This window comes from Thunnus albacares, chromosome 14, assembly GCF_914725855.1.
Source record: "Thunnus albacares chromosome 14, fThuAlb1.1, whole genome shotgun sequence".
NCBI classification, from domain to species: domain Eukaryota; kingdom Metazoa; phylum Chordata; class Actinopteri; order Scombriformes; family Scombridae; genus Thunnus; species Thunnus albacares.
In genome coordinates this window covers 215,853-242,500 of record NC_058119.1, presented here as the reverse complement: position 1 = coordinate 242,500, position 26,648 = coordinate 215,853, and the positions used below count along the sequence as shown (strand labels likewise).

At 39.9% G+C, this 26,648-nt stretch overlaps 1 protein-coding gene and 1 long non-coding RNA gene across 2 annotated transcripts in view; both read right to left on the bottom strand.

Annotated features, from left to right (window-relative positions):
- Positions 1 to 5,752, bottom strand: part of pcca (propionyl-CoA carboxylase subunit alpha) — a 37,418-nt gene extending 31,666 nt beyond the window's left edge. Inside the window, exons 1-4 of the mRNA XM_044372369.1 lie at positions 5,642 to 5,752; positions 1,553 to 1,630; positions 1,109 to 1,156; positions 110 to 178 (exon numbers count right to left, since the gene is read on the bottom strand). Of these exons, the coding sequence (XP_044228304.1) occupies positions 110 to 178; positions 1,109 to 1,156; positions 1,553 to 1,630; positions 5,642 to 5,695 (249 nt within the window). The 5' untranslated portion in view covers positions 5,696 to 5,752. The remainder of the gene's footprint in view (positions 1 to 109; positions 179 to 1,108; positions 1,157 to 1,552; positions 1,631 to 5,641) is intronic.
- A 15,462-nt stretch (positions 5,753 to 21,214) lies between these two features.
- LOC122997614 lies at positions 21,215 to 26,170 on the bottom strand. The gene is made up of 3 exons (XR_006407243.1): positions 25,610 to 26,170; positions 24,517 to 24,917; positions 21,215 to 21,423 (listed from the first exon to the last, which is right to left on the bottom strand). It is a non-coding gene; the product is annotated as an uncharacterized LOC122997614 (long non-coding RNA).
- Positions 26,171 to 26,648: the final 478 nt, after the last annotated feature.

Genomic DNA, 26,648 nt, shown 5'->3' with positions numbered 1-26,648 from the left:
GGAAGAGATGTTGGCTACTACTGTTGTTGTCTGTTTCCTGGGAAGTAGAGATCTCAATTCCTTGTATTCAACCCTAATTAAGGTGAGGAGAACACAGATGATGACTCACAGCACTGGAGTCTACATCACTGTGAACAGCTACAGTCTTGATGCCCATCTTCTTGCACGTCTTGATCACCTGATGGAAAAAAAACACAACATTAACAATGATGATTCACTCTGTAGGAAATTCTACTATTTTCTGTTTACTAATTGTGGAGCCCCTGTTCTGTTGTGACATTTTCCCCTTGTTTAGCCTAGTTGACTTATATAGTTGATTACATCATCCCTCTGCTGGAGCCTGATTGATTGCCACTCTGCAGTTTTCCCTTGATAGCAGCAGCAGTTGTTCTTTAAGTGCTTTCATGGAGTAAAGTGAGTAAATATTGTCCTCCCATGTTTCTTACTGTTGTTAGTTCCAATTGATATGTGTATAGCATTCCCTTTAATCACTAAATGAGCAATACTTGCTTCTACTCGCTGCAATCTGCCATGTCGTCCCTTTTATCATGTTTACACTATTTGGCCATAAGGGGGCATATTTGACCACATACCTATACTGTTCTGCTAGTATTGTGTTGCTGCATATTCCCAGTGATTTCTCATAGATAAGAAGACCATTGTCTGTGTAAAGTTAAGCTGAGTTAATATTTTGATGTTTGTTGTGCACACTGCTGCCTTTTTCTTTGCCCACTGAATAATCATTAAAGACACTGAATTAAACTCAATGTGCCCTACTCTTTGATCGGAGCCCATGTCCATATAGGTGCTGTCAGCCAGCATCCCAGAGAGTTTAACTATCAAACACTCCATGGTCAATATCATACACAACACTGAATTATACTGATGGGCCCTGGTTGCTGTGTGTTAAGGTGGAAATGTAATATTAACATATAAACCAGGAAAATAGCTGTGCAAAGGTTGTGGCCCTGATGATAACTTTATTATGATGATAATAAAATTCTACCCAACAGGGTTTTCTTTACAAGCTTCTTTTTCTGGGGTGGTGTGAGGTCCACCAACAGTTTCAGATGGATTTCATTTACAGTAGACATCAAGTGTGCCTTACCCTGCAAGCAATCTCCCCTCTGTTGGCAATGAGGATCTTATCAAAGGTCTGTGGAAGGAAACAACAGACAGATCAGCATGGTTTATTATTGACACAGGAAAATTTCTTAACTCCACCTATTTGCCAATGAGAAGACTAACAATACAAATACTTTTTTTAACCTCTAACTCCTGAGTATTTTGTGTCAGAAATAACATCAATTCTTATCAGTGTCATAAATTAATCACATCTTGCCCCATCATTAAATTTGTGGACATACACACAAAAAAAATTTCACATTACATCAACCATTTTCTCCTAAAAAAAGTGTCCTTGAAGATGGTTAGTGTCACTTACATGCCAAATAATGCATTTCCAAGTATCCCAGCATAACCAGAAATAACAATGTAATGAACAGATTGAAAACTAAGAAAAAAATAGCCCAAGACAAAGACTAACTATTACCTTTTCACTGGGATTGTAGATGGTGGCATACTGGGCCTTACTGTGCACAGCACAGCATCTGGACTGGAATGAAGCATGCTGCAACACACATACAGATACACTACATTAATTTAACATATAATATATTTTAATTCATTATTACATTTAACTAGAGGTGCTGTATAGTATGTAAGGGTATAATAACATGTTTAGAATTTAAAGATTTAAACGGCTCTGTTTCTGACTCTGCTTATCGGTTCCAGTTTTGATCAAATGGCAGTACTATTCCTTGATACTGTTCTGTGTTGGAAGATTTAACAGTCGCACCCTACTCAGCCTGTGCTTAATGACATGCAACTCATTTTCCAATTTAATTACCACAGATTTCTGCTGATGCTCTCTGTAAGCAGGTGTGATGACTTTATTGGTAATTTATTAATTAATTATTTAATTACAAGTAATTTATTAATCATTTATTATTTAATTCAGAACCAACAACAACTATATCAGTGGAGTTTCACATGTTTTTGCCCAGTTACTACAAATCTCAGGTACTTCAGAAATAATTAACCTCAGAACTAACCATTTTACACACCATGCTACTGCGCATTAGGAATTCCATCAGTATTCTATATTATCACAGTGAGAATCAGTTCAGACATCATAAGCAAGGCAGCTTATTGATTTCTATACCATACAGATATAAATGGAAGCCATGGGCTGTGTGGAGAAAAAGGGAACAGTTCATGACCCAAAACATAGCACTTCTTCTGTCAAACATGGCGCTGTGTTATGGCAAGGGCATGTATGGCTGCCAGTGGAACTGGCACACTGGCATTTATTGATGATTTCACTGCTGACAGAAGCAACATGATGAATGCAGAGGTATACAGGAGCATTATGTGTGGTCACGTTCAGAGAAACGTGTCAAAACTCATTATACAACACGTAGTTCAGACAAAGCAATCTGATTGGTCAACTAGACATTTAGAACGTGCTCAAATCAGCATGACAGCACACCTAGCCGTGCTCAAATGAAAAAAGCCTCATCACTAAAACTATAACTCCGCCATTCATTAGACTACAGAAAGTGAAGTTGCGCTAACAACAACAGTCATTTCTGGGTAGACGACTGGTGGTTGGTTTGAATTGCGGAGATATATGAACTTGGCAAACTTGTTCTTTTCTGTTGTCATTTTCAGCCGTAACTGTAACGTTTGTAGATATATAGTTAAACACGGTGGTCCGACCTATCTGACGTTTCTGTTGGCTTTATTTTATGCAATGTGTTGCTTTGCTAATGGCCATTTTCCCTCAGTTCGAAGTATATCTCAGCTTCCTCTCCAGCATCCTCCACCAGCTGTGCTGGTGCCACGGCACAACAAGCTTAAATATGTCTGTGAAGTTTGCGGGCATAGTAGCTACATCTGTCCATGGAAAAGTTATTTTTTCAGCGGATATCTTGGTAACAACGAGATTGAACTAGCAAAGCAGTTTTGTGGTTATATGTGAGGTATTTATTCAGTTTGGGAAATGCCGCGATCTCCAGAGAGTATTAGCTGAAGTTGGCTGGCTGAGTCAGCAGGGACTAGAAATCGTCTATGTTGCTAGGTCGTTACTAAGGGTCGACCTACTTGCTGGAGAAGTAAACTAGGTTTCATTACATAGGATTCTACTGACGTGAGTGATGGTTGTCCAGGTATTAGTCATACCCCATGTATTTCCATGGAAAAAGATAACACTCGATTACACTCGAGGGTGTGCTTTACCGTCATTGTTGGCACGACAGTGATGCGGTCAGAAATAACGCGCTTCGCTGCCATCTTGCTTGTGTGACGTCATTTAGAGCCAAATGAATAAACAAAATAACTAATTGAAAACAAACTTATAATAAAAATGAGCACTTGGACAAACATCAGCATAATAAGAACTACCTGAAATGACAGAAACCATCTTTGGGAAAATTTTTAGTTTGGCTCATGTCCCATCCACTAACATGAAGGGGGCAGGACTTATGATCTATACTGCAGCCAGCCACCAGGGGGCAATCGAGGTGTTTTGGCTTCACTTCTGGGGAGCTGTCATGACGAAACTGGATACAGCATCAGAGGCAGGCCCTATTCATTCCTATGAAAGTTGCTCAGTGGCGCATGAAGCCAAAAAAGTTCAACTTCCACATGGAAAATTCATGGGTGAATTATAAGAGCTGGATACCGCACTAAAAACGGCGCCCATTCAGTCCTATAGGAATTGCTCGCGCATATGTCAAAAAAGTTTCTAGCTTCTGAGTTTGCTTCCACGTCGTGCGGCCCACTGAATATGCGCAGTAGTGTTTCCCTTGCTGGGCCCACCCACAAGCTCCCACATGGCCCACAGACTTTACATTGTGATGATGTCACAGATTTTTAAAATCGCTTTTCTCGGCTGGAGGAAAATTTTCCAAACATAAAACCTCCATGGATCAAAAGTTCATAATAGACAGAGTCATAATTGACGTTGTTTGCAGTTCGAGGTGTCGTGTCAACAGTTAAACAGATGTCTCTTTTACAATGGTGGTCTATAGGGGAAAATCCTTTTTGAGCCGCAGGGGGATTTTTCTCTGCAATACCGCGAGTGGCCACTGGGAAAAATTAGCTTCAAGGCTGAGCGGCGGTGCCCTATCCAACTCTTAGTATACATCCATGATAAAATTACCCAGATATTCCGGGATCATTGGGCCCATAGAGCAAGCGCAGTAATGACTTTTGCCGGCTGAGCCGGCTACTTCCGGTTTAGCCCTCCGGCTAACTTGAACGGGGATAAAACTATTCAATTGTGCGGCTCTTTTAGGCTTTCGAAATGTGATCGTACCGAACGGATCAAATCCTGATAGTGAGACGAGTCATTTCGCAGGGGTTGTGATGCTCAAAACAATGTATCCACTGATTTACGGATGTCTCTTTCACAATATAAGTCTATGAGGAAAAGTCTTTTTGGGCCCAGTAGTGTCACGTGACATTGTAATTACACGGTTTGGCTGCAATGTCAAATTGGCTTCACAGCCCAGCGCAGTTCCAAGAGGCTTGGTCCATTTTTATATACAGTCTATGGGCTGTACATATAAGAAACACCTCAGCTGACAGGATGTACCACTCGTTTGGAAAAAAAACTTTTTCTTACTGGTTTATAACAGAGGTTGGCAACCAGTGTATTAGATGCATTACCGCCACCTTCTGCTCCAGAGTGTGGACCAGAGTTTAAATCCTACACATTAATCCTGTCTGTCTAATAAACTCAAAGAAAACTCTACTGCTCCACCCACTTGGCAGGTTCACTAAAGTTTTAACGCTGAGCTCATGAACTCCAATCTAACTATTGTATAATATTATCTTGTATATATTGTCTTTCTTGAGCATACTTAGTACAATCTACGCTTGCATGTATAATAGTCTCCTCAGCCAGCTGGAAAAAATATGTGCAATATATCAGTATCGGTATCAGCCCAATGAGTTGGAAAATATCGGATATCGGCAAAAAATAATGATAATGATAATCTTTACAAAAACAATAGCTTCCTCGCAATTTTCAGTGCCGGTGACCGTTGGGCACTTGCGCTTTCGTGCCCTAATTAAACACTTCACATGCTGGTCAAGAGTCAAAGAAAGATGGAATCGAGAGCCAGAGGGTCAGGGTACTAAAGTGGAATCCGTTATTGTTTGGTAAATAAAATAAACGCCTTGCATTTAACATTCTGCACTGAATTTTACGCCGTTAAAACAAGGATCGAACATGTATATATGTATATACACTCGTTTGGAGGCCACCTGTCTGAGATCACATTTGCCTTGCTTTGTCACTCACTCGCTGGCAAAGGCAGACAGATAATATCATTTACTTGTCAAGCTTTTGACAGCAAAAGTTTTCATAATTTAGCTAGCTTATGTGGTTGCTATCTCCTATCATGTCATCTGAGGGAATTCCATGTTAGTGTTATCTGTATGCCTTTCCCGTCAAGATCGTCCACGACTGTCCTGTTTGTCATTAGCAGTTTATGGACTATGTTAACAGCTGTAATGTGTGACGCATGCTGTCAGGTTGTTCGGTGAGCTCGTGCTCTGCGGGTCAGCTTACCTTTAAGGCAAACAGCAGCCTGTTCAATGGTGTAGTGACACTGTGCGCCGCCATGTTGCCGAACTGCGACGGTCAACGACACTGGCGTGGTGATGTATTCTTTTGTTTTTATGGCGGCTCGCAACCATTTCTTACAGGTGCCTACCGCCACCTACTGTACCGGAGTATGTAATATAAGATAAAATCCCTGGACTACTTTACGTCATTTGGTAAATAAATAATTCTTAAATGATAGTTTTAATTTAAAAAAAACACTCACTAAATTCTATGGTATAATCTTATATCCTACAAACATTCCACAACGGCTTTCTGTGTGTCCTGTACCCAACCTCCTGGTGGGTACAGGACACACATTATCCCTTATCCTTATCTCAATTCCACAGACAAATGCTGTTGTCATGGTCTTTAATTTACAAACATAACTTCTTCCCCCATAGATACTTTATTTGGAATAGTCGGCTTATAATGTTCAAAAATAGATCCATATTCTATCCAAACTGGTTTAATAATAATATAATTTTCAGTAAACCAATTAATTGATGTCAATGGACTGCTATTGAGCTATTCTGAATTTCTTGATACTTTTGGCATTCCTGTTACCCCAAAGGAGTTTGCCACAGTTATGGATGCTATTCTTCTGAGATTCTACACCTCCTGAAGGGGACAGAAATACCAGTTTGTTTACCAACACTTGACCCTAAGGTAACTTCTGTAGGTAGTGTCTGCCTGAATAATACTTTAAGAAATAATAATCGTAGCATATGGTCATTGTTTCAAAAAGATATTACTAGTACACCTTATGTTGTAGCCTACTGGTCTAGATTTGTCGACAACCTGAATTGGAAAAATGTCTGGAATCTTCCATATAAATATCTTCTTACTAATAAGATAAGAGAAGTTTCTTTCAAAATCATACATAGATATCATCCTGCTGATCATTATCTTCTTAAGTTTAAAAAAGACACCTGTGTTAACTGTTCATTTTGTGAAATGCATCCAGAAACAATGCAACACCTATTCTTACACATCAAATTCTGGAAAGATGTAACCCAATATATTGTTGATAATATTGACTCTGACTTTTCACTCTACTGGAAAAATATATTGTTTGGTTTCTTCAATAACAATAATAATACAATTAATGAATTATACATAATCAATTGTATCATTATCTTAGCCAAATTTCACATTCATAAATCTAAATTTAGCAATTCTAAGTATTATATTTGTGCATAAAATGAAACCAAACAATACATTAAAACCATATTTAACTCTAAAAAATAAGAAAGCTGCTAAAACTGTTGCTAAAAACTTTATTTAACATCTAACCAAGTACAGTCCAAATATTCAGATGTGTTTTTGCTCCACCTGTTTTATCAGGGATGCTTCAGGAGCTGACTTATGTGGACTTTGGACAGCCCAGGATTATCCCAGAATGCATTTTGCACCAACCAGCACTCATGGCTGAGATTTTTAGCCAGGCTAAAAGCTAATATGTCACTTTATTAAGTTTTATTACTTTCAGGCAAGAAAGTAACCATGTAGATTCACAATATGTGGTCAGTTTATCCAAATAATGCCTGTCTGTAAATCTGCTCGGACGTTTCCGGAGATGTTTGGGAACAGCTGGCTGACCAGCCAGCCATCTCAGCTGCTATCAGCTGACCTCCTGAGTCCTGAGGTGATTGGCTGGTCAACATGTCATCATCCCAAGAGAACATGATCTGATTAACTGATCTGTGCAGCTCTTTGGTGATTTACTGCTGGCTTTAATGTCTCCGCGGCATTTTTATATATGATATAATTCCTTTTGGGAGATAAATGTTGGTCTCACAGATGAAATATAACACTTGTAGCTGCCACATTAGTTTGTCTGAATGTAAAGTAAAGCTTCATGTTTTTACTGGACAGAACAGTGGTGCTCTGTATGTACAGATACACCATATTTACATAAATATAAATGTATTAAATGAACAAATCGGTCTGTATTAAATTGAATTTGTTTCATTAAGCTACATAACAGTTGGGATTTTTATTATAGCTACATTACAGACTGAATAACATAATTTACTGCATCTCTCTGTCAATTAGGTTATTTTTTGTGAGAAAAAAAGTGTTTCTTAGAGCTTTGAGTTTAGATTATTTTGTCACAGTACAGTGAGATAGGTGTGTTAAAGCTGAGCGGGTGCTGTCAGCAAGTGCGCTGCTGTTCCAATTGCAGACTGACCGTACTGCATTCTTCCGTCCACAGGAGTTTGTACTCTCAAGTTGAACTTCCAAAGTCTGAACTAGCAAGTACGCAAATCTGAACTTGGCACACTTGGTATTAAGAAATGCCTACAGACATGCAAGTTTGTTTGCATTGACTACGCATTCAGATGTGCACACTGGACGTTAAACGGACGTTAAGAATATGTCACTCAGTCAGACTAACTTTAGATTTCAGTCCTCTCTTCTGCGTCGATGAAAAGAGCGGCAAAACAGTAATGTCACAAGAAAGGACATATCCTTCTGGAGCAGAGAAAAGAGAGAAATAAGTAGATGAGAAAAAATAGCAAGATAAAGGTATGTTTGCATGACTAATTACAGACATAAAGACCAAGCAATTAGACAAGCTGATTAAAAAAGCAGGCTCGGTGCTGGACAGGAGATTGGGCCCGCTAAGATCTGTGGTGGAGAGAGGCACACTGAACAAACTGAAAGTTATAATGGACAATAGCAGACACCCTCTCCACAGCCTCCTGGAGCGACAGAGGAGTAGCTGCAGCAGTCGGCTCCTCTCATTGTGCTACAGAACGGAGCGATTCAGGAGATCCTTCGTCCTCACAGCAATAAGACTGTTCAATTCCTCCTGAATTGACTGGATAGTTTTTTGTTTTTATATTTTGATGAGCTCTTGACAATTTGAATTTCCCTTTGGGGATCAATAAAATATTTAATTTGACGAATGCTAACGCTACATTAGCATGCTAATCTAGCTGTCGTTTAACTAAGGTTAATTCATTCTTTAGCTTCAGAAACAATGTCAGCAGGTGGCTTATGGGCCTCCAAAAGTGATGCTTGGTCACTGTGGAGTTTGGTTTTCACTATTTTCGCCATTTGGCTGGAATTTCAGCTTTGCCAAACTAGCTTTATTGCTAACAATGGTAGTTACATTGACTAGCTTCTGTATTTCCACGGCCAAATAATGCAAATGGCAGCTCATTTTGACTGTCGCTGGTCAGTATCACCAGGTGCTGCACAGTGTATGATGCGTTTTGTAACCAAACATGGCAAAATGTCTGATTGTCAAGGTTCATAAAACACAAGTCCAATGATTGTAACATTGTGGTAGCTTGTAGGTGCAGTAAGGGGCGGCCCCCACATCACTAACTTACCTATTTATTTATTAAGGTGTTGTTTTATGTTAGGACTGGGCAATATATCAATATTATATCGATACTGTGATATGAGACTAGATATCGTCTCAGATTTTGGATCTCGTAATATCGTGATATGGCATAAGTGTTGTATTTCCCTGGTTTTAAAGGTTGCATTACAGTAAAGTAATGTAATTTTTTCTGAACTTACCAGACTGTTCTAGCTAGCTCACATCCACATTACTGATGATTATTTATCAAAATCTCATTGTGTAAACATTTTGTGAAGGCATCAATAGTCATCCCTACAATACTGTCGCAAAATCGATATTAAGGTATTTGGTCAAATATTGTGATACTTGATTTTGTCCATATTGCCCAGCCTTTTTTTATGTTCACAAATTTCTTACTGCTGAGTATAATAATTTATGTTGGTAAAATAAACTCCTTCTGTTCCATCAACTTTGTACTTATACTGTATGAAGCTTCCCCAGGAGCGCTGTTTAAGTATTTTGGAGCTAGAGCACAACCAACGCCACTTGCCCCTGATACTTCCCCATGTGCCAATGTCAGTGATGATCTTGCAACTGTACATTGAGCACTGCAATCCACCTCCCCAGCTGATGATAATACAGCAGGTGAGTTTTCAACAAAGGGTAATTTTCCCAAATCGATATATTTATATGGATAAACCGTGCCTTTTGTGAGATCTTGTTGTTGTTGACAGGCAGTTACAGTGCCTTTTGATATTGACATTTAACATGGCAAGCTGTTATTTTATTTTTTTATTTTTTTCATCTTAGGTCCATCCTTTGCTGCAGGCAAGGAGCACTTTCCATCACCTGTATCAACTGATCCTACTGTTTTTTCCATGTCTTTTTCAACCTCAGCTGATGTGGCTGGTAAGTTAACAGCACAGCAGCCTTTGTATCTGTTCAATTTACTTTACAATACAATGAGATACATTTTTCTAATTATAATTATTAATTTAATTTCCCTATAGGTCCTTCTACTTCTGTGGTCATCGATGTCACATCTACTCCCTCAGCAACACACATCTGCTCCCTCAGCAACTTCCAGCCTACACCATGGATCAGCAGCTCCTCCAGCTGACCCAGCTGAGTGGTAATCTGTCCTGTGTGACTCAGAAAAGACTGATTTGGTAAGCAGAGGGCCACTGCCTACAAAGGAAGACTTCACATTCCCTAAAAAACCTGATGGCTGAAGCTTCCACTACCACTACACGTACAGCCAATTAATTAATGGGGAAAATATCAAGTGGAGCTGGCTCACTTATTCAGAAAGAAATGCAGTCTACTGCTTCTGCTGCAAAATGTTCTCCAGGAAGTCCAAAAAACTGATAACAGAGGGACAGCGGGATTGGGTCAATATAGATGGACTACTGAAACAGCATGAAAATAGCCCTGATCATTGCAACAACATGGTGAAATGGAAGGGTTTTGCATTCCGTCTTTCAAAGGGGAAAACTATCGATGAGACAGAAATGGCCCTCCTGGAGGCAGAAAACAATTGCTGGAGAGATATTCTTGCAGTTAATTAGTATTATTCAGTCCTTGGCAGAAAGGAATCTCGCACTCAGGGGATCTGTTGATACATTACATCAGGACAATGGGAACTTTCTAAAAGAAGTGGAGCTGATAGCTAAATTTGATCAAGTTTTGAAAGATCATGTGAGACGAATTGACAGTGGAGCACAGCATGTCACATACATGATGAAAACAATCCAAAATGAGCCGATAAGCTGTGTCAGTGACAAAATAATGGACAAAATGGTGGCAGAAACCAAAGATTGTAAATATTATGCCATAATATTGGATTGCACCCCAGATGTTTGTCACCAAGAACAGATGTCTGTTGTCATGCGCACTGTAAATCTTGGCAAAACACCAGAGATAAAGGAACACTTATTGGGATTCTCGTAGCTCCTTAATCTACTGGTCTAGGCTTGTCCACACTAATTCTTAACAGGCTTGAGGAATTGAACTTCCCTTTCCAGGACTGCAGGGGACATTCTTTTGACAACAGTGCAAACAAGTAGGGCAAAAAAAGGTGTGCAGGCCAGGCTGTTAGTGAAAAATCCTTGTGCTATTCATGTGCCTTGTGGAGCACATACCTTAAATTTCAGATGCTGCTAAAGTGTCCATGGATGCCACTTGTTTTTTTTTTAAATGTGGATAAACTTTACAGACTCCCTCTGGTTCTGCTCAAAGGTGGGACATCTTGAAGAAGCATGTGGACATCATACTCAAATCCTGGATAGCTCGCAATGGGTGAGCTGGGTTAATAGTATTGAACCTTCACGCTATCAAGCAGACAAGGTGAGAGAAGCTTTGTTAGAATTGGATCACTTAGATTTCAAATTCACTGCATGGTCTAGCATGACATTCTCTCCCAAATTAAAACCAAAAGCAAGTTCCTTCAATCAACCAATATGCAGCTTGATGTGGCAGTGGGCCTCATTCAGAAAAACAAAGACAGTTTAATCAGTTACAGGACAATTGGTTTTAAGGATACATAGGTCTCAGCAAAAGAGATTTGTGAGCAAATGAATACTTAGGCAGCGCTGAAGGAGAAGAGGAACACTTATTGGGAAAAGGCACAGGTGAGCCACAAGCTGATGCAATGAAGAGACTGGAATCATACTTTTTTACTGCTGTGGTAGACTGTAGCATCCAGTCTTTGGAGGACTGCTTTCAGTCTCTGGGAGAAGTTAGAGACAACTCCTGAATGCTTCTCAACTTTAGGCAGCTTGATGCACAGATACGGAGGGACCAGTGTAAGTGTCTTGGAGACAAATTCATCTGTGGAGAAGAGGCTGATATTGATGGGAGTGCACTGGCTACATAGATGGAGAGCCTTCTAGAACTCCCCACAGCAAAGGTGACCATATTTGAGCCTCTGACTTACCTCTCTCAAAATGAGATCTGTGAGTTGTACCCAAATCTTTTGGTAGCTCTTCGGATGGCCTGTACTGTCCCTGTGACACAGGGAAAGTGCAGGCTCAAATTGAGCTCAAAATGATCAAGAACTACTTGAGATCTTCCACAGCACAAGAAAGACTGAGTGGACTTGCACTAATTAGTATCAACAACAAAGTTGGCTGTCAGATCTCTTACAGTGATGTCATAAATGACTTTGCCTCCAGAAAAGCAAAAGCAAGCTGAGGCAGCAGAGAGCGACTGCGCTATTGACCAACAAAAACCTGGTCTGAAATCAATGGCGCAGTGTCTCACTGTTATTTTAAGGGCGCATTATCAAGACAGCAATATGCGCCTACATAGGCGGATGCACAACACACATGCACTCTGCCTTTTACACACACCAGGATGTGCAGCAGTGCACAAACATGCAAAAGATGACAAATAAAAAGATTACAATGTGAAAGATTATTATTGTGTATATTAATATATTTCTAAAAATACATGTCATAATGCTTAGTCATAATATTTATCAAAATTAACTAATCGCAGTAATGACAGATGAAATTGTATAATTATTTGACCAAATTGTGGCAATAGAAGTAGGTATTTAAACAGACGGACAACTGATTCTTTACATGATTAAAATTAATGACTGGCGGTCTAGGGCTGGCCACAGGAGGGTCCAGGAGCGGGAGGGCCCAGCGTGCTTGTTATGGATCGTCCACTTTCATTTTGCGCACAAGCAGATCAGTTTCCTCTGCAGAGAAGTGTCCCTTCTTACTACTTAGCAAATGCGCCATCATAATAGCAGTCTGCCAAAGTGCAAGCACACCTGGCTTTTAAAGGGAATGGGAGATGACACTTGATTGGTTTATTGCATGTTACGCCCAAAACACACCCATGATTAATTAGGAGTCTAAGGACAACCCCTTTGAACCATGTGCCTGGTGCATCGACCATTTTTCCGCCGTTAAAATAGCAAAAGTGGATTTAGACACACCCTAAATGCACTTGCGCAATGTGCTTCAGACTGTGCACTTTAGATTGTTAAAATAGGGCCCAATGAGTCATAACTCTATGATCCATGTATTCCTATAGCTCTCAGTAGTAATAACTTCATGAGCTTCTTTATTGATAAAATTCATCACCTCTTGACCTCAACAGGCACCGATTTATCCACAAACACAGGAACCTTAGAAACAGCTGTAAAACGTAATATATATTTAGACTGTTTTTCTCCAATTGACCTTCCTGAACTAACTTCAACGATTTCTTCATCCAAACCATCAACCTGTCTCTTAGACCCCATCCCAACGAGGCTGCTTAAGGAAATGTTACCCTTAGTTAGCACTTCTTTAATAGATATGATCAATCTGTCTTTAGTAACAGGCTGTGTACCACAGCCCTTTAAAGTAGCTGTAATCGAACCTCTTCTTAAGAAGCCTTCTCTTGAGACAGGCATTTTAGCCAACTTATAGACCTATATCTAATCTTCCATTTCTCTCTAAGATCCTTGAGAAAGCACTTGCTATTCAGTTATGTGACTTTCTACATAACAATAGTTTATTTTCAGTCAGGATTTAGAGCGCAACATAGCCAGAGACAGCACTGGTGAAAGTCCCAAATGATCTCCTAACTGCATCGGACAAAGGACTCCTCTCTGTACTTTTCTTGTTAGATCTTAGTGTCGCATTTGACACAAACACAACTTTGATTATCACAAATTGATTATTCCTGTAATTGGCATTACAGGAACTGCATTAAACTGGTTTAAGTCCTATTTATCAGATCGATTTCAGTTTGTACACATTAATGATGAATCCTCCATGCATGCAAAAGTTAGACATGGAGTACCACAAGGTCCTGTGCTTGGATCAATACTATTCACCTTATATATGCTTCCTTTAGGTAATATTATTCAGAAACACTCCATAAATTTTCATTGCTATGCAGATGATACCCAATTATATTTATCAATGAAGCCAGATGAAACCAATCAGTTAACTCGAAGGACATAAAGACCTGGATGACATGCAATTTTCTGCTACTAAACTCAGACAAAACTGAGGTTATTGTGCCTGGCCCTAAACACCTTAGAAACACATTATCCAATGATATAGCTACTCTAGATGGCATTACCCTGGCCTCCAGCACCATCATAAGGAATCTAGAAGTTATCTATGCCCTTTAACTGCCACATAAAACAAATTTCAAGGACTGCCTTTTTTCACTTACATAATATAAAAAAAATTATGCACATCCTTTCTCGGAGAAAAAATAGTCCACGCATTTGTTACTTCTGGGGTGGATTATTGCAATTCCTTATTATCAGGCTGCCCTAACAAGTCTCTAAAGACTCTCCAACTGGTCCAGAATGCAGCTGCACGTGTACTAGAAACTAAACTAAACTAGAAAAAATCATATTTCTCCCATTTTAGCTTTCCTGCATTGACTTCCTGAAAAATCCAGAATTGAATTTAAAATCCTTCTCCTCACCTACAAAGCTCTTAATGGTCAGGCACCATCACATCTCTAAGAGCTCATAGTACTCTATTATCCCACTAGAACACTGCACTCACAGAATGCAGGCTTACTTGTGGTTCCTTCAGTCTCAAAAAGTAGAATGAGAGGCAGAGCCTTCAGCTATCAGGCTCCTCTCCTGTGGAACCATCTTCCAGATTTGGTCTGGGGGGAAGACACCCTATCTATATTTAAGAGTAGGCTTTCCTTTTTGATAAAGCTTGTAGTTAGGGCTGACCAGACTTGCCTTGGATGAGCCCCGTAGCAGCATAGGTCTAGATCTTGCCTTGGACCAGCTCTAGACCTATGCTGCTATAGGTCTAGACTGCCGGAGGACTTCCCATGATGCACTGAGCTCCTCTCTCCTCCTCCTCTCTATCTGTATGCATCTGTGTGCATTCATGTACCATTAATGCATGTTACTAACTTGGCTTCTTCCCCAGAGTTTTTCTTGCTTTCTCATCCACAGGAAACCCCAGGATCTGGGCTGTGAGTCTTTGCAGCAGGGATGTCCCTCTCTGGCTATTGCTGCTATCTGTTATTGCTAGTCATATATCTATTATTGTTGTTGTTATTGTTTTTATTCTCCTGTGCCCCCCCCCCCCCCCCCCCCCCCCCACACTCCCCTTCTTTCTCTCTCAACCAAACGGTCAAAGCCGATGGCCACCCACCTAGAGCTGGGTTCTGCTTGAAGTTTCTTCCTGTTAAAGGGGAGTTTTTCCTTACCGCCGTCGCCAAGTGCTTGCTCATGGGGGAATTGTTGGGTCTCTGTAAATTAAAGAGTACAGTCTAGACCTGCTTTATGTGAAAAGTGCTCTGAGATGACAACGGTGGATGGACAGTGTTTACCAGATGTCAAGTTTTTAATGTTAAGATGTCGACCACATTATCTGCCCAGAGAATTCACCAGTGTGTCTGTAGTTGTATGTTTATATTCCTCCAGATGCAAATTCAAAAAATGCAGTACAGGAATTGTATGAGGTCACAACACAAAACAATTGGAGGGTATTTTTTATTGTATATTTTATTCAAACAGACCTTAGAACTGTTTTACCTAAACTCCACCAACATGTCCACATCCCCACCAGGGGAAGTAATACCCTGGATGATGTTTATACTAACATTCCTGGCAGCTACAAAGCCCTCCCTCCATATTTCCCTGCTTCTCCTGCCTACTTACTCTCAGCTGATAAAAGGGGTCAAACCAAAACTGTTAAAGAAAAACAAAACAAAAAAAAAACAAAAAAAAAAACGCAGAAACAACTGTACTTAAGGAAACTTAAGGCAAAATTCCCATCTCAAGTGCTTGTTAACTTTTACAGAGGAGCAATAGAAAACATCCTGACTGGAAACTCACAAATTGTCTTGGGATATGCACAGCCCAAGACAGGAAGGCTCTGCAGCAGGTGATTAAAACTGCCCAGATCATCATTACCCATCTACCGAGCATCAGTGATATCGGTGAGGTGAGGAGCCTGCATAGAGCCCAAAGGATACTTAAAGACAATACCCACCCCAGCCACTGCCTGTACACCCTGCTGCCATCTGGCAAGAGATACAGAAGTATCTGCTGTCATACCACCAGACTACAGAGAAGCCTCTTTCCTCAGGCTGTGAGACTCAATTCATCCTCTGCACTATAACATAAAAAAAATGTTTTGAATAGGTTTTGAATAACCTCTGCCTCCTCACTGCAGTGTGCACTGTTAATTTCGACACACAGTGGTGTCAGCAGCAGGTTTTGTGAGAGACACCGGACCTATCAAGGTTTCCACAGTCGGTAGCGAAAAGTTATTCATTGAGACATCATGCCTCGTGTTAACAAAGTTTAGTCTGTTAAGGGAGAAGCCCAGCTCAGAAAGTTGCTGCTCATTCGTCACTGGCGCCAGAGGAGTCCCGGACACACTTGGGCACAAATCAGCATCGAAGTTGTGCAGCACTCCAGGGGTCACTGGTCTAGGATTTAGCTGAACGTCTCCAGAGAGCAGGATCAGCATGAGGAGGAGACCTGCTATTCTCTGAAATGGGGTGGCAGATGAACAATCTGATTGTAACCAGGGCCCATAGGAAAGCACCCCAGCATACAAGAACCTGACAACACCACTCTGGGAATTTCACCCAGAGAATACCCAACAAATACACAAGCTCTTTGATAAAGACAGGGAGCAGAGACGTGAGTTTCAAGTTTCAAAAATAGAATAAATTTATTTAAATTTTAAAAAGTCAAAAATGGTTTTAGTTAATAAAAGCTGAAATAGAGATGGTTAAAATTAGTTGTCTTTATTACAAAATATGTTATAGTTTTAAAATGTTACTACATGAATGGATTACCAGTACAGGGGAGGTTGCCAGGGAAACCCACAGGAGGATGGGAGTGAAGGGGGGGGGATTCCAGGATACTTCACTACCACCAGTATTGTGAGATACCCAGGCACACAATTGCTTACATTCACACTGCAAGACAGAAAACAAAAACACACATGGGTTAATAAGGCACAGCAAAATAACATGCAATAGAAAACCCAAGAGGCAGAGGGAAAACCTTCACCCAGTGACCAACCACCTGCGAGAGTATAGCGACCCAACCGTCCTGTTACTGGCACAAATAAGAGTTTACTCCCAGCAGTTGGTTTACAAAAAGACAAAACAAAACAAAAAGGGGTAAACTCTCTCCTTTACAATGAACAACCCATTCACAGGCTACTTTTTTTTTTTTTTTTTTTTTACCAAAAATAAGCAGAAGCATATCAACAATAACTCAAAATAAGGACGCCAGTAAGGCACATCATTCAAACAAGAATTTACCAAACTAGGTCATACAGGAAGCCAACACCATGTTCCTCGTTCCTATCATGAGAGGTGTACATTATTACCCACATATGAGAACAACTAGGAACATCAGAGGAAGGCATACCTTAGAGCTGCAAGTTACAGTGATCACCAGCCAGTCCTGGTGTGGTCATCTGGCGCGTGCACGCGTGCGCGCACACACACACACACACACACCTTAATCTGATGTTCATCACCCTCAACAGCAATACCGAGGTCAAGAAAATGTGAGGCAAAACCTCCCTCCTAGCTGCACATGGCTCCTTTTGAAGGAACTGTTAAACCAGGAAGTGGACAAGTGTCACCTGTTCTCAGTCAGTGATTATCAGATGGGGCAACACCCACAAGAACTCACTCATTACACACTGGATTGGTGATTGGCTCTAGTACCTGGGCTCATCTGTGCTGCAGGACAGAGGAATAGATTGCCAAATATTTCCAGTAAGTTATGATGAAAACTCACTGTAGGAGCGTCAACTGGTCATGAGCCAGCATTTGTCCCAAGACCAATCACTCAATGTCCCAGCTGTTTTCCATCAACGTTGATTGTTCTGTCCAGACAGACACGTACAGGCAATACAGCAGTGAGTACCAACAGTAGTCCAAAAAGCATTCCATGAAACACAGCCCTTTTGCTAATGAAAAATTGCTTTGAACTCGATGCGGTTTTTGACAGGCATGCTCTGTGGTACGATAAACGGCCTAGGAGGACAGTCCTAGGTAGCAATCCCATCCAGGATCCCAATGGCCCCAGGCTAGAAGCTCCTCTTAAGCCCCTCAGCACTGGCTCAGTACACCTGGAACCTCCTCTCTCGACCTCAGCGGGGAGAAAAGCATGCCATCCGGTCAGTTAGGATCCACAGAAGATTCATGCAGCCAGGACCGTTTCCTTTGATGTTGAGATGGATGTACAGATTGATTGATTATTGACTTGATGTTTAATCTGATGTTTACATTTGAAAACTTGGAGGGGGTTGAGCTGACCATTTCTTTATCCTGATGAGTGACTCATAGTCTTATGTTATCATTGTCCAATATGTGTCCAGTATGTCCAATATTATTCACAAAAAGTTTATAGAAGTGCACAAATTTAGCGAAGCTGATAGAGAGGCGACTGGATTAGGGCTGTAGTCAACCAAAGAAAATCTTGGTCGACTAAAATCATACATAATCTTCAACTAATCGATTAGTCACGGGGGGGGGGGGGGGGGGGGCATCCACCATCACTTCTCTGCCCCTCGCTCTTTCTCCACTTGCTACGCAAATATACTTCTTAACGGAGCCACGCTACCAGTAGTTTCCCAGGCAACGACAGAGGTTGACTCATGTACCGGAACAGCACTGCACAGAGACTCCCAAATGCTATCAATTTCAAATATTAAAAAATATTTTTTTTGGCCTGGTGGGGGTTCTTGTTGTGTCATTATGGAGAAAGACAGATTCAGTAAACGTTCAGTACGTTCAGTAAACGTTGAGTACAATTAGACCCTGCAGTCTCCATTAGGTTGGGCGAGTTCAAAGTTGTGAAAACAACAGGTATTTTGAATACACCCCTGTTTTCACATGTTATTTGTTAGTCTATCCCTCCCGCCGCAAGAAATAGTGGATTACTCCTGGAAAGCTATTGATGTAGCACTTTTCTACTTATGAAAATAACACAGAGATTATTTGACCAATGAGAATTTAGTCGGACAAGAGCATATCGACCAACTAATGGACCAGTCGACCAGCAGACTATAGCCCTAGACAGTATCAACTGCAGTACTAAAACATGCACTTACACTGAAAACTGTCAGATTAACTATATTGAGTATGGATGTAATTTACCAGAAATCAGGCCTCGTGCAAGTGTCTCGTGCTCACTCGTGCTGCGCTGAGGTGGTTGTCAAGATGGAGGCAAGAATCCTGACATATCTGTTTACAAACAATTCCACTTCCCGAGTTTGATATGTAAACCAATCTCATACGTTTTAACTGCATTGACTTACACTTAAACCATATTCAAACCATATTCATATGTTTTAATTGATTCAATTTAATTATTTTTTACAATGTTTACAATATTTATGCAGATTTTACGAGATTTGAATAAAAACATTTTAAAATTGTGGTGATTTAATTAAAATCAAAGAAATACAAATGCTTAATAATAAATAATGCCATGAATAATTTTTTTGAGTGTATGTAGAAAGTCACACAACAACAAGAGAAAGGGAGGGTTAGATATAGGTCTATAGTTGGCTAAAATGCCTTAATCAAGAGTAGGTTTTTTAAGAAGAGGTTTGTTTACAGCTACTTTAAAGAACTATGGTACATAGCCTGTTAATAAAGACAGATTGATCATATCTAGTAAAAAAGTGCTAACTAAGGGTAAGACTTCCTTAAGCAGCCTCTTTGGGATGGGGTCTAAGAGGTTGATGGTTTAGATGAAGAAATTGTTGAAGTTAGTTCAGGAAGGTCAATTGGACAGTATAAATATATATATATATATATCAGCTGTTTCTAAGATTCCCGTGTTTGGGGATAAATTTGGTGCCTGTTGAGGGCAGGAGGTGATGAAATTTGTCATTAAAGAAGCTAATGAAGTCATTACTATTGATAGCTGTAGGAATACATGGATCAAAAGAGCTATGACTCTTTGTCAGCCTTGCCAAAGTTCTGAAAAGGACCCTAGGGCTGTTTTTATTCTCCTCTATTAATGATGAGTAATAGGCAGCTCTAGGGGACACAAAAGGAATGGGGGCTTTAGAAATTTATACCTCATAATTGACTTTGTGTTTTCTTTCTTAAATTAATATGACTTGATCATGGTCATGTCCCAGTCAGCAGTTGAATTTGGTTTTGTTTTATAAGTGAGTTTTTTTTTGTTTTGTTTTGTTTTGTTCTTTACCTTTTTAGCAGTATTCTAAAAGTGACCTCCATTGTATTTAACTTTCAGGTTTTGAAAACAAACCCTTACCCTGAACTCTGAGCTGATGAACCCTAAGATGGAAAACTCGGAATTTTCAGCTCCAGAACAGCTGATCAGAGTCAGTTCAAATCAACCCTATGATTATGTTCACTCTGACATAAGTGTGTGAGCAATGTTAGAAAAAGCCATCACCAATGGAGCCCCAATACTACGATTCACCATGGCAACAGGTAAATAGGCAGAATCCATTTGAATCCAGTGGAGGTAGAAATATTAATGCATTTTATTTTATTTATCAACATTAACTGTGTAATATTTAAATGTGAGGACAAAAAATTGCTGCTCAAAGAAATCACTGATGAGCATAGAAGCAATAACTTTAGATAGTCCTTGTGTAACAAATTCATATTCGACTGGAGTTTATTCTGATATAAACCTCTGTACTATAATGTGCTTTGATATCGACTGATTGAATGAGGAAATTAAATGTGTCTGACAGCTACTTCAGGCTCTGCAGGAGAAGACAGAGAGGAACAGGGTTTGTTGATGTAAACCTGACAGCGAACAGGTTCCCAGTAAACACTGAGACACTGGACACACAAACGACCGTTGTCTGAACCTCTCATCTAGACCTCACATTTTGAGTTGTCTGGGACGTTACCTGGCCATCAGCTGGACGTCCACTCTGGGCGTTGCAGCAATGTCAAAATATGTTGTTACTATCATCAACTGACCTATTCAGCTATTGTGCTAAAGTTTATGTACACAGTATACATTCTGCAGCTTTCATCCTATATGTCCAGATTAACAATTTAATATGCTCTACTTTGTAAAATGGTCCTACCAATGTCCTGTCTGACTTGGACATCTGTTATACATCTCAACAACATGTCACTTCCAAGACAATCTTGATTTAAATTATATATAACCAAACACACAGCAGACAACTCAAGTATCTTAGTTAATACAAGACATATGCAATCATTTTTACAGAAATACTCTTGAGTCAATATTGATGTGCAACAGTATTTTATTAGGATAAACACAGAAAAAGATGATCATTGAAAGTACAGTTGCTTGTTGATAATCTAACAGTATGAATTCTTGACTCTTATAATTCCATCTGATGAATCTTGCTCCAGTTTCCTCTGCAGCTGCAGTAGGCTAGTGTTAATGCTAACTCCAGGATGTAAACAGCTGCTGACAGTCCTCATCAGAACTCTGTGAGGAAAACAAAGGCTCTAAATCACTGAACTCTTCGTCAACATGAGTGTTATGGAACATAAAAGCAAACTTACGCAACAGTGCTATTTCTGCACAGTTTCTGTTCTCTTGTTGTTACTATGTGTATTCTTGCAAGATGGGATGATGCTCCTCTCATATCAAACATGAATGACCAAAAGTATGAAGATAATACATCCATGATGAAGATATGTCACTCAATAATAAACCTTTATTTACTTTTAATAACCCAGATAAAGCTCACATCATTGCTAAACTGTTTAAAACCTGTAATGCCCAATGACATTGATTCTGTGTGGAGAGGACGTCCCTCTAGGACAATTTGCTCTCAACCAATTAAAGAATTAAAAGGTTTTTGTATGAAAAATACAAAACAGAACACCCATAGATGTGTTGCACAGCGAAAGTTTGAGAAGTATTAGAAGTGTTTTTGAAGTCAGGTCCAGGTGGACATTTACTGAACGTGGAAATTACGACACCCTATGACTTCTGCTCACCTAATATTCATTAGAAGGAGAAATTGACACTTAAACATGCATAACTGTATTCCAAATATGTGCATACGTCCGCTAAAAATTTGACTTGAGTTTCATGATTCGTGATTTATGTGCATGTTGCTGTTTCTGGCGTATGACTGGAACCATTTTTGGCCAAGGACTCGTCACCATCCTAACAATGAGCCTTGTGCAAGAACATTTTCATAGTTTAATCCTAAAACTTTGACTTTTTTCTGTGAGGTTTGCTCGTACAAGTGTTCCAAGTCAGATTTAACAAACTCTCTTAACTTCCTGAACTTATTGTAAATTGCTCATTTCTGATGAGTGCCACCTGTTCGTGAGGAGGTACTTGTTCGTGAGATTTGATCATTAACATAATTATTGGCTCCATGTTCCTCTCAGTTTGGGGGTGAGTTTTATTCACAAAAAAGTTCCCAAAGAGTAAAAACACTGCACAGCTTCAAGTCCTGCTCTCAGAAATCAGTAGACAAAAACATAAGAGTGTCAGTAGTAGGAGACCCCAAACAATTAGAAACTAGAAAATGCATTTCCTGAGGAAAATGCATTTGAATGCTGACAGCTGAAACAAATTTCAAAGCATCAGCATCCCCATTTGTACAACTTTGCTGAATTTGGTTACTATGGAATATTACAGTTATTAAGATATGGCAGTTAATAAGTAGTATGGTGGTGTTTCACTAAAGGCCACAATGCGTCAATATGTTGCACAAATCCTTATGGAGAACTTGTGTACCAAGTTTCATTTTATTAAAAACAACAAAACTGTAGAAATATCATGTTATAATATTACAGTAGCGCCACCAAAATCCAAATTCCAAAAACCCTAACCCTATGTGCCAACAGAAGCAAAAAATGTGATTACAAAAAAATCCAAAATAGTGGAAAAAGTTTCCATGCACAAATGGGCATGGTCCATATCAGTCCAATCTGCATCGTCCAAGGAACACATTGTGCAAATATTGTTTTGATAGGCCTCACAGTTCATGAATTAAAACGTAAAACATGTAATAACTGACCACATGGTGGCGCTATTGGTACCATGTTTGAATATCTTAAACATTTCCACATGGGAAACCTGTCCATGAAGTATGAGCACTCCAGCACTTTTAGTTTTTGAGATATCAACTTTAAAACATTCCTCCCATAGACTTTCCGTTATAAATTTTAATATTTCAAAAAAAATTCTGCTGGGAAGAAGAAAAGTAATAGGATAAATGAATAATAATAAAGCTTTGAAGAACAAAAGTGTGAATGCTTGTTGGCATTCATACTAAATATGACTCCAGCTGACGTGTCATCAGTGTAGCTCTGCACTGTGACAGAAATAAAGAGAATGCTTTGACATGACACTAAGATAATAAAAAACATCTTTATAAAGCAAAGCAGTCTGTGATGGGAGTTGGTAAGGGGATGTGACAGTCAGAGGTGTTAGGGGAGAATATTAGAGCCAACAGGCGATGCTACACCGTCAGCTATAATACAAGGTGATACTGGACACAGACCTGTAGAAAGACACAGCAGTTCCCTAGCAATTGCTGAAATGTAAAACTTGCTGCCCCAAAATATGCCAATAAGAAACATAAAATCTAAAAAACTTTTCAATAAATTGGCAGCAATGATGATGATAATATGGTAAACAGAATATTAATTTTGTATTAAGTTTGTTTTAGTTATATATTTAATTTTTGATAATAGTATATTTTTAACTCCACATTAATTCAAATCAGGGCATTATAATTGTAAGTCAAACAAGTGATTCTCCCCTGTGAATATAGGCAGAGATGATGTATTCTTAACACATACGACAGGTCTGAACTACCTGTAAATTTCATTCATATCTGAGAGAAGATTCTAAGCATGAGAAAATTGATGAATGCCCCAAATGTTCTTAAATCATTTGCATCTTAATTACAAATCTGCTCATACAAGTGATTCTCACATGAGGCCCATTGTTTGCTAGGTTAGTTTCAGTTAGAGTAAATTACCTCCCTTTCTGGATTACATCCCAGCTATGAAACAGCTTAACCAATCACAGTGAAGCATGATAACATTGGCCCAACAAATGGAATAGAAAGGCACTGTTTCAGAAAATCATATTGCTGTCTGGAAGGTGCAGAGTGTTGTGTTGTGAACACACACAGCACCACAAATCTGCTACCAGACGATGACAGAGTGGGTTTCATTGAGTTGTACAATGATGGTAGAAACAAAAAGCCCAGTAAAAAATGTGGTGAAGCTGTTTATATGATCGCATCTGTTGGGTTTGGTAGGATTGCGTTTGGTTATTAGTAATAATTAATAATTTTCAGAGATAAGTATGAATTACAAAATCAAGAAATTATTAATATTAATTAATAATACAGGGAACCAAGAGTTAGAGAGCCTCGCAACGGGACACAAACTGTTAGATCTATGAGGAGCACGGTTGGTTATTAGCAATAATTCATTATTATCAGAGGTGTGCGTGTATATGTACGTGCGCATGTGTGTGGGTTAGTAACACAAGAGGGAAGAAAGAGGAAGAAAAGTGACCGTGGGTTACTTTCTCACTCACCGTGGCACAAACACAGCAGTCCTGAGTGGGGCAAACACAAAACAGTCTAACGTGGTAAACACAACTAAATAGGCAGCAAACTTCAAATACTCCTCAGAGCAAAGCAGCACAAAGGGAATCGGTGGTCTGTCAATTCACAACAACAAACATGAGCGATGAAGCTTAAAAGGATAAAGGCTAACAGCAGCACTGAAGCTGAAAATAACATACAATCTAACACTGTCTCTGCTCAGACTTAAGCCTCTTTCATGGTCGCTTCAGAAAGCGAGCAGGGTGTGTCTTTCGGTCCGGCTTGGTTCCTCTGCTCGGACGCTGATGCTCTCTGTCGGCTGGTTTCACAGCAAGCTGATCCTCAGCAGCGTGGAGGAGGAAACTTGAAGAAGAGTGCAGGGTTCCTACAACTTAAGGTGAGTTAAATTCAAGACTTTTTAAGACTTTTTAATGCCACCTGAAAGGAAATTTAAGACAAACGTCGCAATAAACACAATTGGGAAAAAAAAACCGCATCAATTACACAGGGTTAGGAACAATTTTACCCAAATGTTTATTTTAACATAAAACATTACTATTTGGTCCAGTGAACGAGTTTCATTTTTAAAAACACTACACTTTTCTTGCAAAAAACAGTATAACATATACGCTTGTCATAGCTATGGCATGGATTGGCAGGTGTCAGATGATGAGAGAGAAGGTGATGAGTATGAGCCAGATGAGGAAGTAAAGAGTGAAGAGATCAGAGTAAAAAGGGCTTGTTGTGTGTGTGCGTGCGCGTGTGAGTTTGTGTGTCTGTCGACACTCCATACAGGTCACACATAATAGTGCACTCTTTTGTGTGTCCTGTCTATGTGTGTGTGTGTGTGTGTGTGTGTGTTCTTCAGCCCATGAGCAACCAAGCTATGTTTCCTGTTTTACATGAATTAAGTCCTGACGTGTACTACAGTACACAATCATGTTGAAAAATCCTAATGAAGTCGATTTTTAAAAAAAATATAGGCGTACAACCAAAAATTGTCCGGAGATGTGGTGCTGCGGTCCCGGTTGTTGATGATGGGGGTGGGGGTGGAGACGACAGTAGAATAGAACTGCGAAATACCTGGCGTTTGTTGGCAGCTTGATGTTGAAGCTTTGTGTTTCGCGCTCTGCATGTGCGACTCCACTGCCTTAATTCCCATCGTGCCGAGTTTAAAACACTTCTTGCACAAAATGCGTCGTGCCTCGTACAAATTTCCCGGTACCGATTTCAGCCATGCCGAAAAATGTTGATTTGACAACCAATTTGCATTGAACTTACACTTCCCCATGTTGTCCAAGGTAGAGTGACAGCTACACGAATAAAGTGCATCTGCTCTGAGAGTCCCGGCCGCACCCACATCACTGATTTTTTTGGTTCCGCTATAGTGATTGCGGGAGGTTACCGCGAGAGGCATTCGGTAAATTATTTTAAAAAAATAAAAAAAATGTATCAATTATTTTGAGAGTTGAATCTAATTACAATTACAAAATCCTACTTACCAAGTGTAAACATTTTTAAGACTTTTGAAAGATTGATTTAAGACATTTTAATGCCAATTAAAGCCTTGATTTTAGATTAATGAATTCAATGCCTTTTAAGACTTTTTAAGGATCCGCGGGAACCATGAGAGCGGGTCAGGGAGGCTACCCCCGTCTTCGTTAAGAAATCTTTTTCTTCCTTCTGCAGGCAGTGAGAGCACTGTGTTGTGGCAGCAGCGGTCTCTAACGGATCAGGTGATTGTGTTCGGGCGAACACGGCGAAGTCTCGTCTCGTCCAGCGAGGGGACAATCTTCAAGTCGGTAGGGGGAAAGTACACGTGCACGGGGTTACCTCCTTTAGTAAACTGACTCATGGAGGGACAGAGCTTTCCCCATGGCGCAGTTACAATGGACAGGCAGATATTTCAGGGTGCAGCCAGTATTTACAGGGTGGTTACATCACAGCTGTGTCGCTGTGACTTCCTCTGGTGTTGGAGCGTCTCTGCCAATTAGAGACAAGAGTTTCCATATTTAACACCAATGTGTGAACGGAGCGGTGCATGTTGGGAGATGGAGTCCATTTTGGACTCCCTTTGTTCTACTGGGTGCCCTTTCTTGTTATCAGGCTCATCAAACTAACA